The sequence below is a fragment of the Chiroxiphia lanceolata genome, chromosome 1 (genome assembly GCF_009829145.1).
Source record: "Chiroxiphia lanceolata isolate bChiLan1 chromosome 1, bChiLan1.pri, whole genome shotgun sequence".
In the NCBI taxonomy this organism is placed as follows: Eukaryota; Metazoa; Chordata; class Aves; order Passeriformes; family Pipridae; genus Chiroxiphia; species Chiroxiphia lanceolata.
Genome location: NC_045637.1, coordinates 72,724,677 through 72,743,502, shown reverse-complemented (window position 1 = coordinate 72,743,502; position 18,826 = coordinate 72,724,677). Strand labels below are relative to the sequence as shown.

General features: G+C 39.6%; 1 protein-coding gene across 1 annotated transcript in view; it reads left to right on the top strand.

The window, feature by feature from the left end:
• The window catches only part of MED10 (mediator complex subunit 10), a 36,439-nt gene that overhangs the window by 4,452 nt on the left and 13,161 nt on the right, over nt 1–18,826 (top strand). The window contains exon 4 of the mRNA XM_032710795.1: nt 768–875. Within this exon, the coding sequence (XP_032566686.1) occupies nt 768–845 (78 nt within the window). The 3' untranslated portion in view covers nt 846–875. The remainder of the gene's footprint in view (nt 1–767; nt 876–18,826) is intronic.

Here is an 18,826-nt window from a genome sequence, read left to right as displayed (position 1 = left end):
TGCCAAGCACCACTGTGCCTGACCAAACTTTGACACAGCAAAAGAAAAACAGAAAACTAGGTGTTCCTTTTAAAACTTATTACTTGGCAGTCTAAATGAATTCAATTGCTGCCTGATACTATCCTGTGCACTTCCTTTTTTGTTTGGTCTTTGTTCCACCACTAATCACTTTTTTCTTCACAGTTTTACTGTATGAACTTAAAGTGTGTTTTACTCAGCCTGGATTGCCCTGGGTCCCTAAGGCTGTTGAAGTCTGTCCTGTGACTGGCAGATGGGATGTATATAGGACACAAGAGGGTAAAGTATTTTTCCAGTGTGTATAATGTGGGAAAAAGCTTGAGAGCAAAACAGTCAACAGCAGGTAGGTCAAACTGTTTACATGGTAATTCAGAGAGAACATGTAGGGGGCAAGAGGCTTGTAGATGCTGGTCTGGATACTGGAGTATTCTGGTTCCTAGCACTGACAGCAGTTTGTGTGTCAGATTTGGTGGAGTAGGACACTTAAAAACCAGAGCTTCCAAGAAGTCTTGTTTTTATCTCTTAGATTCATAGAATCACAGAATGGTTTGCATTGGATCTCTAAAAGATCATCTAGTTCCAATCCCCCTGCCATGGGGAAGTTGCTCAAAGCTCTCTCCAACCTGGCCTTGAACACTTCCAGGGATGGGGCATCCACAGCTTCTCCAGAAAACCTGTGCCAGTGCCTCACCACACTGACAGTGAAAGAATTTCTTCCTAATATCTAGTCTAAACCCACCCTCTTTCAGTTTGAAACCATTACCTTTGTCCTGCCATCAGCCTGGAGTCAGAGAGCCATGGAGGCACAAGCATTTCCTCAGCCCTGAGGCCCTGGAAATGTGTGAAATGTCTGCTCTGTAAGTGTATAGTTTGTTATTGTTTTCATTAGTTAATAAATTAAGTACCCAACTCCGACCACAGTGAAGATGGTTACCCCCATAACACTGGCACCTGTGCTTGCTGAAGGGAGGAAGGTCCAAAGCTTCCCCAGCTCAGAGAGATGATTTACAGCCAGTGCATGGAACACACACTTTGGATACGTAGGTGGTTGTGGTAAACATGGTGATTGGGATAGTTAGTGGAGGTGAAGAATTAGGGAATAACATTCCTTACAGGTCACCTAATCATGAGATCCCAGCAGCCTGTGTTTTGTGAGGAGTCTGCGTAAGAAAACATTTTTTTTTGGCTTGAGGGATACATACATCAAGAATATAAATAAATAAATAACCCCAGAAAAAAACCTCTGCTAAATCATCAGGTTTCATGTTCTGCTCAGCTTCAGTTCCAGCTTTTTGACACTTTCTTATTCTGTCATTTTGTCCTTGCTTCACTTACTGTTTCTGGGCTAGCCGTGCAAAATATTGCTATTGCTGCAACTGTCCATATTTAGCATAATATAGAAGAGAGGTAACTGTTGTAATTCATGTGTATTTTAGAGAAAAAAAGGTGGCCAGAATAAGTGCCTTTGAGTTTATAGTGTAGAATGAAAATTGCTAGAAACAGTGGTGTCTTCCATGTCCAGTTGCATATGGAACAGAAAAATCCAACCTAATTTTTCTCTAGTTTGTTAATTGGTTCTCTGAAAAGGAGCATATGTATGAATCACCCTGATGTATGCTCTGGTTAGATGATAACCTTGAAGACATTTGTTAAAGGAGACTTACATCTCTCCTCTTTTCCAGTCTGCTACCTGGATTGCATGGTTGGATGTGAGCTGGAATTTTATTTAAAGGTAACATCAAAATAACATCTGTCAGGCAACAATAGCCTAATTTAATTAAAGGGCAACGCAAATCTGTCTCAAAGGAAAGTATAAAACCATTCAGGTTTCAAATGTGTGCTTGAATTTTTAGTAAGATTTTGGAAATAACTGGGAATATGTAACAACAGGTAATTACTTATATCCTTATTACATAAAATTAGGAGATACTAGATAATGCTGCTGGGTACACAGATCTTTAGGATGGAGTGTGTACCCCTATGCTCCATTTAGAATAAACAAAGTCAATATAAAATTCTTTTGCTCAGGCATGGAAAGAAATAGATCAAGAAGGTACAAAGGATTTTACTGCAACCTGTTAAGCCTCAGCATCCTCTCTGTCCCTTTTCCTACTGAAAGGAGAAGCAGTTGGCTACCTAACCTTCCCCTGTCCTTGAAACCTCTTTTTGCTCTTTTATGCTTAAACCTTCTCATGAAGAAAACCTAGTGCAGAACTATGAAGTCTGACAAGAATAGACGTACCTGTTACAGGAGTTGGATGCTGCAGCTGCTCAGCTGTTGGTATATCTAACCTCTTTGGGGTTTTTTTCATGCAGATCGAGGCACTGTCGTTAGCCAGTTGTCAGCATAAGATGAAGCACCAGTGTGCCTGAGGCAATCTGTTACTCTTACACCATTCAGAAGAGAGTTTCTTGACTCTCTAGTCATTCTAGGCAGAGCAGTTTGGGTTTCCCTGATTGACCTTTCTAATTCAGTTGGATGAACTGCTAAGTGCTGGGAATGGTTTGATGATTTCACAAATATTTGATATTGTGATGTTTTTATAAATTGCTTTCTTCGATGAGTGCAGTTCCCAAGTGATTGAAAGTGCTTATGATTCCAGTAGTTACCCCAAGTACTCTATAATTTCATCTCTGACTCTCCTCTGATCATAGAAATAGAGCAGATAAACCCTACAGTCCACTTATTTTTGCCCTAAATGATCTTTGAGATTTTAACTAGATCAGTTAGAAACTGCTAACTGAACTTGCTGGTTTACTGAAACCTCTCTAAATCAATGTATTCAAAAGGTGAATTATATAAATAAAACCTTAAAAAATGCGTAAGAAGTGTTCCAAATAGCTTAACAGCAAGTTCATAATGGAGAAATATCCTTGCCAAGAATATTTCGGGATACTCATGTTTCAACAGAAAGTAATTTCTTACTCTACTATGATTAATAGCAGCAGTGTTTCTGGGCAGGTGCCAGATGTCCTCCAGCTCTGCAAAGCAGAGAGCCAAGGTGACACGAATGTCTGCCCTGCTCTGTGCTTGCTGCATGTATTTCAATTACTTCCATATGGTGAAGATGCTCCTGTATATTTTCTTAATTAAAATAATGGAGGAGCACACATTACAGGATACTTCTGTTACAGCTCTTGTTAATTCAAATCAGGAATCTGTATTTTCTGTATTGTGATATATTTCATACTGAGTACTAGGTTGTATTTAGTCTCAACAAGATGTAATGCAGACAGTAAAAAAGAAACAGCTTTCTGCACAGTATGATAATTTTTAAAACAATTCCTTCTCTTCTCCTGAAAAAAAGGTCCCCTTAATGTGCTAAGAAATGGCACTTAAAATTTCCGTTCCTAAACTGCTGACCTGAATCTACTTCACTTGCTGTTGGCGATTTGGTCATTATGTTAAACAAATTTATCCAAATATTCCTTGAAGGAAGACAAGGCTACTTTTTTATATATTTTGGGAAAAGGTTATTCAAAATTAGTGTTAAGCTTTGTTATTTAACAAGTTACTTGGGTCATATTTATATAATTCCTGCTGCAAAAAATAGCATTTAATCTTCATGTTAATTGTTGACATTCATAAACTTTTATTTGGAATGCTGCTAAGGATTCAAAATTCCTGGGATGATATAAATGTAATGATATATACCAAACCACTTCTCTACCAACATGGAAATTTTCAGTCCTAGTCAGTAAACAAAGAGAAGTTTATAATTGTCTGTTACCAAAATCACTGGTAGGTGCCATTTTTGTAGGGAAAATATTTTACCCTTAGGCACCTTAGAAATGCACTGCTGAAGTAAGAGATTATCATTTGAATATATGAGAAATTCCATCCTCCAGCTTATTATTTGTTTCAAAGTATTCCTTTTCCATAATAGTCTGTTATCTATTATTTTATTACATTTGACCTATACTGTTTTGAAAGATTCTCTTATATGGTCAAAACCCAAGACCCAAGGAGTTTCAGCAGATAAAAATGGCTATAAATAGATCTCTAATCAAACATTAGATGTCACTCGGTCTAAGACTATTTAATATAATTTCCGGTCATCACATGTTAGGTTACAATACTTACATGAATAATTGAATACGCATCTGGTACTCAACAAAACAAAAGATGGATTCTGTGATACAGCAAATCTTATTTAAGAGAAGTATGTTAAAAAAATCAACACAATTTCTTCTTTTAACAATCTTAAGCATAAATTGTAGGACAGCTGCTTTATTGCTTTTTACTCAGCCTGGGAACTTCTCCTCTTACACAACACACTGAGAAGACGCAGAGCTTCATAGATGCACTTTTTCCTTGGGTAGACTTTCTGCTCAGGAAGTGGACTTCCTGAGGTTGTCCCATGTACATGTAACCTCTGTGATCTCTAGAAGTTGCAGAGCATTAAGATTGCAAGAAAAATCTGATTTGCTGCTCAGCAATGATGGTCTATTTAGATCATGTGGAAAGGAAAGAACCATTAGGAGTCCATGTTGGAACTCACTGAGAGTATGGCGAAAGCAGAAGAAAGGAAGCCGTTAGTAAAACTCCTTTTTCTCATTTTTTTTTTTCTCCAAAATTCATCATAGACTCAGTTACAAAGCTTACCATGGAAATATTGCTGTTGCAATATATCATTATTTAAGGAATGCAAACAGCCTGAGGAAACATGATAGACGTGTGAAGAGAGGATTCGCAGGCAGAGAAAATTGTACCTCAACAATGTAGTAGTACACAGGTGACTGTCTGGTACACTTCCCTAGTCTCTGATTAATGATGTGTAGATGTGGCACTTAGGTGCATGGTCTAGTGGTGGACTTGGCAGTGCTGGGTTAATGGTTGGGCTCGACGATCTTGAGGGTCTTTTGTAACTTTAACAATTTTATGATTCAATGACATCCTGATCCTGCCATCCTGATGTATATTACCTTTGAGCTTTATAAGTCTCCATGGAATTTTTTTCTCCTCCATGAATTTGTTGGGCTGCCCTCTGAACCCCTTTAAACTGTAACATCTATATTCTCATAGTGAGGAATTCCACAGTCCATATTTGCATTATGTGAAGAAGTTTCTTCCATTTGTTTTGAATCAACCATCCACTAATTTAATTCTTAGTACTTGCATTAGAAGATATATGGAGGAGGCATCTCCTCTCCTGTTCACTTCACTTGTGAAGTGCAATATTCCCTTCCCAATAACCTTTTTTCCAGGCTACAGGCTAATCACTATTCCTCATAAGGAAACCTTTTAGTACTTTAGGTCATACTTGCCACTCTTTTCTGAACTGTTGCCAATCTTCATTTCTGTCTTTTTAAAACTGAGTGCTCTAAGATTCATTACAAGGAATGCTGTTGAAGGCCATCAGGGAATCCAAACAGTTCATCTACGCATCATTGCTTCCCAAAACTCACACATACTTTTAGGGAGCTCCAACAGCTTTCCCTGTATGTATGTAAAGCCTTCCCTGTACCAAAAGCTGTGTTAGCTTTTCCCTAATACATACTTTCCCTGATATATAATTTGCTTTTGCTGTTCCTGGGTGATTGAAGTGTTCTTCTTTATAATTTCAGGATTACAAAAGTAGTTGGGCAAGTCAGATTCTTGGCCTACAAAGATATCTGCACAGACTTTATTTATCCAGAACCATGCCATCTAAGGAAAAGACAGTGTACAGAGCTTTTAAGCAAAAATTGCATAAAGTATATGTCAGTTTATATATAAAATCCTCCAGTATTTTTTCAGAGGATTTGTCAACTTTGATGGAATATTTTGAAATCCTCTTTTCTGTATGATGGCAAAGGACAAGGACCTTAGCAACATGTGCATTTGCTGCATCAGGTACACGTGCTTTTTAAGAGTAAATATTCAACTGAAACTTTGCACAGAATAAAATCAGATTGCTTTAAGTCCTCTTATATATAAAATCAAATTTACTTTCAAAACAGCTTAGTAGACTGAGTTTTAATATTGCAACATATTAACTCACCCCTGTAAACCATCTGGGAACTAGAACAAATGCATTTTGAAAATATAGAAAAAGGAATTTTTATCTCACAGCTTTGGCATTTCTTATCTTCTTATCTGCACTCTTCAGCTGGTCAAGTAAACACAGATGCATTTAAAAGAACACGTGAAAGTTCAAACTGTCATAGTCTGTGGTTGTACAATCATTTAAATAACCACAGATACATGTTAGCAATAATAAATAAATAAGTATAAAAATGGTCTTTAAATGTACAGATATGGAGTCATCAGCTCTACACAACCAGGAATTGTGCATTTTTCAGGTTCTGATGAATTGACCACCATACCACACCGTACATACCATAACCTACTGACATTTTCTCATATAAGAATCCAGGAGCCTTTTTTTGAACTATAATTTTGTATTCTCTAGTAACTTATATTTTTGTAAGTAAATATATGTACTTTGTGCAGTAGTATTGAATGTTCTTCAGAAAGTTGTGGCCATATTGTAGCTCCTTGAGCTGTAACAGCTGCTTTATTTACTCAGTTCTTTAACAATTTCATACAGATTAAAGCCACAGCACAAGAGAGCTATTAAAAATTGAAGGGAATTATAACAATTTTGCTGGCCTGTTTTCTGCAAGTGATCTTATAAACTGCAGAGCTAGAAAACTGCAGAACACTTTCCATATGATCTTGTCCGGTTGTCAGTAGAATAAGAGGAGGTTGAAGTGGGTCCCAATAATCAAATACATGGTTAATGGGATATGTACTCCCTTCGAAGAAGGCATCCTCAAGACTCATCAATAATTATAAATTGCTGCAAATTATTGAAGCTGTTTTATCTCCTGGGCATAGCAACAGAAAAAAGTATTGCAGAGGCAGCAGTATTTTGGGAGATGGGATGATGAGACGTAAAGGCTACTCTGATCCATTTTTATAGTAGTTGTCTTTGCAACAGTTCTGAGGTAGCCCCAGTAAGGGTGGGATGAAAGATTTAGATTTGCCTGAGCAATTGACAATATTCTCCCATTCTTCCATTGGTCTGAATTGACTCTGTTCACTAGAATAAAAATCTTGTTTAATTTTGCAGCTTTTGGAACCTAGGGACCTGAGGGCAGGCACTGATTTACTGCCTCTTTCACGTTTAGGTGCACTGAACAACAAACTGTTGCTAATTTGAAAGGACGTGTCTTAAAGGAAGATGCTGCTCTGTTGCTGCAGAAATATGCAAAATTGACTGGATTTTTTTATGCACTTGAAGCTCTTATACAACAGCAACCTTTAGTATTATTGCAACTATGTTAAAATTGCAAAACCAATGACTCTAAACGTTACATACAAAGAATTCGAAAGAAGATAAAGAAGCTTAAAAAAATACTTATGTATAAAGGTAGAAGAGACAAGATCATATTACCAGTCTTCCTACATTCCTGAGAAATTCTTAATATTGGAGACCATAAATTTTCACTCGGGTATTCTTTGACTAAGTTATAAAAGTTGAGCTATGCCAGTTAAAATATTTCACTAAAAGCCAGGCAAAGTCCAAGCATATGTCTTAGACATGATGGTTCTGATGTACAGTAAACCTTGTGACCCCCAAATTTGTGAGCAAGCTCTAGCAGTTATGTGCCTGATCAATGTTATCAAAGTGATGATTCACTGTATCCCTTGTTTTTCTCTCTGCAAGTGCCTGATCCATGTTGCTCAAGGCAGGCAGGAACCAAGCCAAAACTGTAAGAGAATAGGTCTTGTAATGGCATGCTGGGAATAGCCTGTGAGGGACAGAGATCCATCCTGATGTCCTTGACAGCATCCTGGGTAAACACGATCGTAGAATTGTTTTGGTTGGAAAAGACATCTAAGACCATAACCCAGCACTGCCAAGTCCACCACTAAACCACGTCCATGAGTGCCACATCTATACATCTTTTAAATACCTCTAGGACTGCAAATATTCAGCAACAAAGTCGTCTCCTTGCAGAGGTGCACAGGTAAAGCTGAGGTGCAGTGTGCAGACACATTGGGCGATACATTACCTGGGGGGCCCTGTAGTGTGCTTACAGCCCTGTCTGCAGCTCCATGTCCCCACAACATCCATACCCTCTATCAGGAATCAGACCTGGTGCGGTCTGAGTCTACCATATATACACCTTGTATGGTTTTTTTAAGACTGAAAGTCTCCTTGGTGCTCATTTATGTGAAGCAGGGTTTCAAAACTGAATCCTACTGTGTAAATAAACTACTGGCAGACTGTCATCAAGAAAATAACAGGAGCGAGGCTGAGGCATCTCCAAAGAGCAGTGCAAATACTAATTTTCACAATGTTCCTCTGGCAAGTGTGGTTCAAGTTGCAGAATTATGAATTGAATGAGAACCATAAACACAGGCTACAGGCAGAGAAGATGTAGGAACCAAGCTCCAGCTGCCGACAGACCTATTCCTCAGGTAGACTAAAAGTGCTTTACATGTGCAGTACAGATAATCAGAAAATGTGCCAACCTTAAACTGAAAGAGTGCTGAACTAATCAATATGACAAAATATTTTGAAGCAGTGTTAGCTTGCAAAGCTGCTCAAATCTGGTTTTTTTTTCAGGCTGTGTTAAAATTAATTTTAATGCATTTTAGCAAGTGTGTCAAAAGAATTGTGAGGGGAGAAGTCCGTTAATACAGGTCACTTGCCAGATCCAGACTGAATGGTTTTACTGCCTGGATCATAAAAACAACTTTTGCCTATTTAGCAAGATGCCCAAGGAATCAATTTTCTGGAGCCATTGCAATTGCTCACCATGAAAATTGCAGATTGTGTTCAAGAAAGGGTAAAACCCAGCAGAACCTTTGTGCATTTGCTCCACTTTCTGCCTAGCAGCTTTGGCTGCAGCTTTCTGAGCATTGTATCTCATTTACAAGGTGACCCAGAACGCAAAGCCTTGTAATTAGCCTGAAAACCCAACCTGCTTTCTATCCCTGCCTGCCAGCCCCCTCGCCTTCTGCTGCCCTTGGTTACGATGGCAGCACTCTCCCAACAAAGGGGGGTCTCATGCAGAAGGAGAACAACAGAGTCAAGATGCTTAGAGCTTTTTCACGCAGCCAGATAAATACTTATGATGCAACTGTGTGCTTAAGAGCTGCTTTTTGAATTAAGTTCTAGGGCTATTGTTCACCCTCAAATAAAACCCAGAAGAAACCTTTCCTTATTAAGAAATAAACAAATTCCCGGATAGACTGCAAATGTGAAATCAGCTTCCTTCCCCAAATAGCAGTTGGGAACTGCCAAGTGAGGAGGTTGCTGTACAAAGAACGATGAATCAGGTGCTTGACCAGTGTAAATCAGTCTGTTGAGATCCGTAGAACCTCTCCAGTTTTCACTAGGTGACAATTATCATTTGGCACGTTTCATTCATGGTACAATCAAAAGCAGAATCATTCTAACTGATGAGTATTATGCAGTGGTCTATGTACTCCTTTTAAGTATGTGGTACAGATTTCTTAAATGATACAAATCACAAAAGGTCATAAATGAATGCTTACATCTGCAAGTGTATTAAGTGGCTGATCTTTTGAATAATTTCTCCTCTTATCCTGTGTGGCTTTCTGTATGGCATCTCTTTTCATGTCACTGATTTTTTTTGTTTCCCCTGAGGTGTTAAACAACCAAAATGGCTGAACACGCTTTGCCACTTATTCCAGCGCTACAAACTGGAAATTGTAAATTATTTTAACATGTCATTAAAAAAAAATTAAAAGTATTCTGGGATGATTTCAACAGCATTTTTTTAAATAGTTAACATCTATGCTGACCAGGACTTATTTTAGCTCATAAATCTCATAAGTGTCAAACAAGATACTGTACCTTCAGCAGAACCCTGATTACTATAATACGTCTTTATGTCATGTACTGACAGAGATGCAGATTCAAAAAAATAGGAGGACTTGGGTGGTAGAGATCAGCTTTAGGTTTGGTGATATTAAAACATCTCAAGGAGGGGGGAAAAACTGAGCAAAGAAGGCTGCTTCTATCTGGGTATCCCAATTTGGATTAAGGGTTTTATATTTTTTAACTAGTGTATGAACATGTTAGTGGCAGGCTGCTGTAAAGTGAAAGACTGAGAAGTACTGTATCATTAGAGAGTAAATTTTGGGTTCCCCTAAATTCTACAGAATAGACTGTAATTCATTCTTGAAATAACGGAATTTACTTAATCTCGAAGTTAGTAACCATTGCATAGTTGCTTAGACAATACTAACATCCTTAACCAGGTAGGATTGAGTTCCTTTTCTGAATTTCTGACAGTATCTTTCCATTCATGTAAAGCTTTGGAATAGCTTCCCTACCTCTTATGCTCTAAACCCAAGGCCATTCCCTTCCTTTTCTCTGCACAAGAGTTAGCCTTGATTTAGGGGAAGTGATTCCACAGAATTGAAAGCTGTGATGTATTTGATGTATTTGATACATCTCTATGACCCTGTAGTCTCTTAGAACCATTTATGAGGAAATGAACGTGAATTTTGTTTTCATTAAATAATTTGGTTAATTTGCATTGATTTTTTTTTTTAGCCTGATCTTTGTCCTGAAACAAACACGTTGCTGATGTGACGGGGATAAATGGAAAACAAGACTTCATAGGGTACAGGAGCAAACTTCCCTTTCATGCAGGGTTCCAGGAAGATCTGAAGCCACACAGAGTGAACCTGCTGGAAGGCCACCAGGATGGCCATGATGCTGGGGCTGGCCAGAGGGAAAGACCTGGCTTATCCTGGTTAAAAGGCTAAGGAGGAGTCTAACTGCTGTCTTAGAGTAACTACATCTGATTTATAGAGAATTTTGCACCAGACTCTGGTCAGATGTGCACAGTGACATGAAAGGAGGAAACTTTTCCAGCAACGTGGTACAACAAGAGAAATGCCAGAGATGTGTAAGGAAGAACTTGCATGGTTGCATGAAAGAGGTTACCCAAAGAGGTAGTGAATTTCCTTCCTTAGCAATTCTCAAGGCTCACCTGGATGGCTTCCAGAAGACCTTTCCAACTGTGTTTTCTGTTATTCCTTCTCAGGGACATGTATTTGTATTTTTCTGTGATTTCTGCACCGGGACACATTATGGATTCCATTCCTCACTGAAATACATAGGAAGATGACTAGGCCCCATTGTGAGGCTTAGATAATGTAACAGACCATGAGAAAGTACTGAACATAACAAGAGAAACTGCCAAACATAACAAACAGCAGGGTGAGCAGCTGGCAAACATTACAGCATAACACCATGAGAAATAGCTGGATTTCACAGCTGGCTATGGCGAACTATGTGAGAGAAGGGCAAGCTCCACAAGTAACTGTAAGAGAAAAACTTCTTCACAGAAAGAGTCCCTGGAGATATTTAAAAAATGCGTGTGGCACTTGGGGACATGGTTTAGTGGTGGACTTGGCACTGCGGGGTTAACAGTTGGACTTGATGATCTTAGAGGTCTTTTCCAACCTAAATGATTCTGTATCATATAAGAATGACATATAGGTAACAGTATCAGAAATGCCAAATCTGGTTATGGATATACAAAACTGGAACCAATGGGGAAAAAGTAGCTAACGTAATTTGTTTATTTGGCAGGAGACAAGGGTAGAAAAAGAGAGAGATCAAGGTGAGGGTAGGACTTATAAAAATTTGGAAAATGGAGAGAAGTGGGGATAAAAGAAGACAGTCATGTAAGTGAGCTGCTGGTTAATATGGCTGTCTGATCAAGTCCTGCCTCAACTGCAGTCTCTCTTATCTTCTTACTAAATCTTGTTCTTTACTATTTTTTCCTGTGCAATCTCACTCTTGAACCCATGCTTGTGTGGAGAGGTCTAAGTGTCAGCAGCCGGAGAAGGGGCCATGACTCAAAAGGGTCCACAATGCCAACAACAAGACAGCACAGGATGCAGACATCCATCTGTGATGAGGGAAAGGAGATTAGGGCTGGGGCCTGTGAGCTGCCGGTGTGAAGTGGAAGACTTAACAAAGCTGTTAGCTGATACCTGCTCATTACAGCAGTCACTCCTCATTTCAGGTGGGACAGGATCAGGCTGGAAAGCTTCAGCAGGAACAGAACTTTGAAGGACTGGAGATAAAGTGTTTTGCCCTGTTCAGTAACATGACTCTTTTAACCTTGACATTTCTGATCCAGACATCATGGTATATATTGCTAGCAAACAAGAGAAAACCAGGAAGAGGGATGAAGGAGATAAGTATGCAGCAGTAGATGTTTGCTTATTCTTTTCCAAATTGCTTGGCTGCCATGGAGATAAGCATAGCGCAGATACCAAGAGGAACTACTGTTATTCCTGCACATGCCATTCTATAGCACTGTGTATATTTATTAAGCCTTAAAAATAAAGTATTTCAGGAGAGATTGAATTTAGGAATTCTGAATTCCCACATCTACAAACTGTATTGTCCTCCAAGAGAAAAAGAAAACTTCAGAAAACACAGGGCTTGAGACCAAGAGCTGGCTCTCCATATCTGAGATTTTGAAATGAGGCTTGCAGAACAGGAATTTTATGTGTGTTGTGATAATAATTTATTTAATCCTATGGGCTTCATTCTGTGTTTTTTTCTTCTATTTCAGTAAGGCTTAAGCAGCTGAGCAAAAAAGGGGAGATGGTGGCATATTAATGACGTTTTATTTGATATTTGCTTCTTCTTTCCATAGAGAACTCTTCCAGAAGGAGGATATCTACACTTGACATCTCTGGTCTGGTTCCACAGCTAGGAGGAGTATATCTGCATGTATAGATATATATCTGCATCTGTTCTTGTTTGGGTTAGTGCCTCTGTACGTCTTAATAGGAATATACTCCTTTTGGAGACTGGCCCTAGCGTGGCTTCGTAAAACCACAGACGTCCCTGTTCCCTCCCTGCATTCTGTTCCATACAGCTAAGAGAGAAGAAAGCCCAGCACCTTGAGAGCCTCTCCAGCTCATGAGAAATGTTGAGGAGAGGCATATACTTTAAGCCTTGCTCTCAAAGTCTGTTATGACTTCACCCAGGTTGAAGGAGAACATCTAACCCTCAGTCAAGATTCATAACTTTGAATCACTTCTGGCCAAGGTTTTCTTAGGAAATACAAAACTATACCTTTGAGTTGTATAGGACCTCTTGTGGCTCTCCTTGCCTTCTTGAGGAAACCTGAACACCATGTCAAACCTATACTATACCATCAGGATACCAGCTACTCTGAGTGCTGGGAAAAGTTTACAGCCCTTTCTGACAGCAGTACTCTCCTTCCCACTGAAATGGAAGCTGACGAATTGGTGAACTCAACCTTCATTTGTTGAGAAAGATACCAGGTTTGGCCAGTGTTGCAGTTAAAGCACTCTGCTATGATATGGGGCATGCAAGGATTTGTAACAGAAACAAACAGACTGAGATGATGGCATGAACAGAAACAGATTTACGTGAAAGCACCCCAAGAAGCATAGAGCACAGGTTGGAAGACTGGCTGACATCAATAGCCAATGTGACAGAAATAAAATCAGTAGCAACTAAGGAAGGTGCTGCTGCACTAAGACAGCATTAGAACTAACTTGACAGCAGAAGACCTGCACTCTGACAGCAGGAGGACGGCTGCATAGCTATAGCACATGAGTTGTGTCCCTCTCATCCTGATATTCGAACAGAAAGGCAGACTGCAGTCACAAGACACAGAAAATGAGGAAATCAAAGAAAATGGGCAGCCACCTTGCCTGAAATTTTTGGGGGCTATTGTAAGGGAACTTCTGAGGCAAAAGAATATGCTTCAAAAACTGGTGACTCCTGAGGGGTGCAAAATAAATTGCTCCAAAGAAGTTGTTACCAGCAAAGAGATTTCAGAATACATAGCAAGGATTCAACAGGTGGCACCTCTCATTCTCCATGTTATGCATAAGTGATCCGTCCCAAACTACTAATGCACATGTTTATTTGAGTAAAACTGAGGAAAGAATGATAGGATGGGTGGAGAGTAAGTTTTACTTAAAGTTAATATCACCTTCCTTTCTCATAGGGTCTTGTATTGATTTTCATTACCTTCCTTTGAAATGGTTCCAGTCCTTGTTTTTTGAATATATCACTGTCATATTAGGTATTCAGCAGCTTCTGGGCAAGTGTTCTAAAACTTAAGCTACAGTTGCCATAAATCACTGACTCAATAATCAGTAATTATTCCAGGCAAAGTAGAACAGGCTGAGATACTGAGGGCTTTTCATATCAGAATACCTGATATCAATAAAAGGCTGTTCCACCCTTTTATTTGGGGGGGTAAGGTCTGGCAAACTAAAGGAAGATGAATACACACATGCAAAGGGTTGATTTGAGTAAGCAAGGAATGAGTAGTGGTATTTGAGTTCTAAGTCCTCTAGTCTCACTGTAAAAGTCTGAAATAATCTCTGGCCCTTTCCTCATTCACACACGTTTATCACATCCCGTGAAGTGTTTGGTGCAGAGAAAGTCTCCTGCTATCAACAGGATACTTGTTGGTTGCTTGCAGTTCAAATTAGGTCGTGAGCTGCCACTTGAGAAACCGAATAGAGTTTCATGGTAAGAGTGTTCAAAAAGAGCTTTAGATCCTGATTTCCACAGGCAGAGAAACACCATCTCTGGTGTTTGAGAGAGTAGCATTGTCTCTCATGTCAACCCTAGGACTCTTTAATAAAAGACATGACAGCACTGTTTTCTCTACTCACTGTGTTCTCCTTTGCTTTCACCTCTTGTCTGTGTACTTGGTGAGACCATCCTCTACAGGATATCTTCCCTATATCTGCAGCATGGCAAAGCCATAAGTTAACATATATAACTGTGTGGATTCTTCTTCCACTTCAAGTCACTGCGGTCAGAAGCTGCTGAGAATCCAGGTGTTAACTGGTAGAAATACTAAACTTTATTGGATGTAATTCTTATTTTTTAAGTCAAGAGAAGGCAGAATGTTTTAAAAGGGACTGGCAAGTGCTAAAGGCAAGGTCAAAGTTATCCACTGCTCTTCCTTTGTCCACAGATCCAGTCATTTCATCATAGACAGCAATCAGACTGTTCAGGTATGACTGACCCCTGGTAAACCCATGCTGATTCTTTCTAGTCACTGTCCCCTGCATGGGCCCAGAAATGTGCTCCAAGGGGCTTTGGTCTAGGGTTTTTACAGGCTGGCCAACCTTTAGTTCCTGATCGTTGCTCTCAGATCTTTGACCCCAATGGCCTTGACCTTGACTCTTGACCCCAGTGGTCTCCTCTAGCAGTGTCATTGATGCCCATGTGGATAAGCAGCAGGGAGTGATAGCCTGAGAACCTTGGCGGTTCCTCTACAGCAACTTGGATCTGAGCCCCTGGCAAGCCATGCATCGGTCTAGATAGCAAGCCAAGGAGACAGATGGGAGCTTCTGTCCACCACAAATGGAAACCTACCACTGCTGTCCCCTGCCACTGCGTCCTGTCAGTAGTATGCGGTTCATGCTTGGACAACTCTGATGCTTCCACAGGTACGACATTCTGCTTCTCACATGCTATCAGGGCACCAAACCTGTTCTGCAACTGTATACTGCAAGTGGAGAGGGAGCCATGTTCTATGTGCCAGAAGTTAGAGTAGGCGAATTAATTATACTTAATTCAGTAAAGATTATTTTTTAATTATCTTTCCCTTTGATGTTTCACATTGCAAAGACTAAACTCATGCATTTATGCGTCATTGCTTCCAAAAACGCATGTGAATCCTTGAATAGCTGAATGTTTTGCCGTCTCCAGCATTAGAATGGTGGTGGTGGAGGAGGAAGATTATTCCAGATAATACAGGGTCTAAAGCTGATGGTTTGTTCTCTCCTGCAGTAAGAAGGCTCTGAATACTTGACAGAATGCAAGGAATCATCTTAAAGACTAGTAAACCAAAAATGCTAGGGATACTGCACAGCATACTTCGAATCTGGTTGCTCTTGCAACTGTACTTTTCCATTAAAATCAGTTTGTAAAGTTTGGGGATTATTTTTCTTGTTTACCTGTTTGTAAGTTAGTTGCTATAAACTAACTGCATAATATTCTCCACATTGAAATATCTGTGGACTACTGCATTCATTTTCTCTGCTATACCCGCTTTTTAGAGGCTTTTCCCACATTTATGTTCTTCGCTAAATGAATAAGATGGGAAGATTTTAATTTGGATCCCAGGGTGCGGGGCTGGCCATGAATAAGTCTTACAAGAAAATCCTTTGAAACTGGAGAAACTTAGAGCAAGTAGATTTGTACCTGAAACTTCCTGGCTTGTTACACAGGTCTTCCCATTTTGTAATACCACGTGAACAAAAAACCCAACCACATTCTACATAGCTTGTACAGAGTGTTTTACTATCTTTAAACCCACAAGACTAGATTTATGGACCTTAAACATAACTAATGCCTAATAGTGAAAACAAAGCATACAAACCACCAGCCAGTTCTCTCCCCACTGGAGCAGGCATGCTTTTTTATGGAGAAAGTGGGGCTGGGTTCAATCATGCCCTGTGCACAGCAGCGACATCCAGCTCTGTTCCTGGCAACCTACAGAGGCAGCAGCTAGCATTTTAATTACATTTTTTCCAAGAGACCTGAGATAACAAACAGTGCATTAGGTTTTGTGATAAAGCCATACCCAGTGCATCACCAACACAGTCCATCCTGTTTTCCCATGAAACTCCGTTTCTAACTCTTTTCCTGGGTGTGAGGCTCCTTGCTCTGTGTGTGAGTGTGCATGGGTGTCTGTGTGTAGCAGCTGGGGTACAGCTGTGGGTCACAGGGGCCCCCTGTGTACGTGGGACAGCAACTCAGCAAACAAGAGCAGGTGTCAGTATACTCCCTTCCAGCTGCCTTCCAGGCAGTCTGCAATTCCACTTCAAACAGCGCATGTTTCCAAGAGGTAAAGAGGGGATGTTCAAACCTTTCCTCCTTGTCCCTATCTTCCAGAGGTTATGTCCCAAACAACCTGTGGCCTAATGATTAGGAAACGTTCTGAGGAGACAAGAAGCTACAATCCCCATTCTTGCACTCTCAGGCAGAAGAAGGAATGAGCCTGAGTGCTAAATTATGAGGCAAATTTTCTACAGACTGTTACAGAACAATGACGGAATATTTTTCAGTGGCTGGAGATCTCTCCTGGAACCCTCTAGAGAAGTATCCGAAAAGACTCAGACTTAAGAGTCATATGTGTACTGAATATTCTCCTGCTTACTCTAAGCAGACTTCAAGCTATTCCAGGTAGGATTCATTTGACTAAAAGAAGAGGTTTACGATTTATGTATTTACATCTGAGTTAACCACGTCAGGCTCCTTGTCTAACCAGCAGAGAGATGGACTCACGTTAGTTTGAAGTAAATATTTACAACAGGTTATCTGTCTGAGCTGACTGTTTATAGGGTCACATTTGGATGCACCTTAACTCTCTGCGTTTTCTCTATAGGGAGCCTGGACAGCCTGGACAGCTCAACCTCCATGTTAGAAATTAGATACTTTTATTAGACTTGCGTAACTACTTTGGCGAATTTACTCATGCCTTTGTGTTCTGTAAGCAGGCTGGTGTCACTCATGTTCTGTTTGGGAAGATAGAATGTGTGAAAATATTCAAGGCTGTGAAAAACTCAAATGTTACAATTGTGCTTTGAATAGCAGACCAGAGAATCACTCTTTGGCCTGTAATGCTCAAGTAATTCTTGTCTAACAATTAGAAAAACATTGTATCATGCTGCTGAAGTGATTTCTCTTCCATCTCCTCTTTCCCTATTCCCTCCTCCCCCTGCCTACCCCCAAAATAATTAAGTTTCTAACTGTGATTGCTCTCCAGTGTTGAAGGAGGTGAATGGAGCAAATCTATATATGTGTATGCTGTTTTCTGGTATATATGTAGCTGCAGAGGAAGATATTCTGCTGCTTCTTCAGAAAAGTCCCTGACTTTACAATTTATGCATTTCTATGTGGGAAGGCAAGAAAACATCTTTTGATGTTTTTAAACTAAGTTTTCAAAATATTATGCCATAAGATTATTTGCAACAGAGCAGGTTATTTGGCTATGGGACCTTGTCTCTTTAACCTTGAGTTTCAAGAGAATGTAATGATTCAAAAGTATGGAGGAAATGTAAATTCAAAGAATACAAACAACTTCAAGTTTTTAATAACAGAAGTGGAACAGAGGCAGTGGCTGAGAAGGTTATACATAAAAGCATAATCAAGTATAAAATTGGCTTCTTCTTGTAGAGTTCAGATTCCTGTCTTCTTGCATCTCTCTCTGTTTCTGTACTGTGGTTGCACATTGCTGTAACTTTCACACTGTATAAATCCTATAAGCTTCTCCAAGAAGGTGCCATCCCCAATTGCTTGAGCAATAAAACTGCTTAAATAATGCTGCTCTGCTAAAGCAGATTTGCATTTCTGGAGAAAGCTAATTCTGCAGTGGATTAATTCTTTTTTGAATTGCTGCTGAGAGGAAAAGAACCTGAAGAGAGACAGCTGAGTTATGAATTTGTCATCTGAGGTTACTTGAGGTCTCAATGTTCATTCCATGCAACTTGCCTGGATCAATATTTACTTAACTGAGCATATGCTAAGCTGAGTTAGTATGATTTTACTAAAATGTCAATGCATTAATAAGCAAAATAACCAAATTCAGGTTAAAATTTAAATATAATCCATAAATCAGCAGTTTCAGTTAATCGAACACCATACAAATGCAGCAAACAATTGACTCAACCTCTGAACCTCTGAGATTGGAGTGTGCAGATCTTGTCTTGGGTAATTGCAGGTAGATTTCTTTCAGTATCTAGGCATGGTGTCTTGTCTGGTTTACGTCAGTAAATAACTGTGCTACTTTCAAAAGGGTTTGG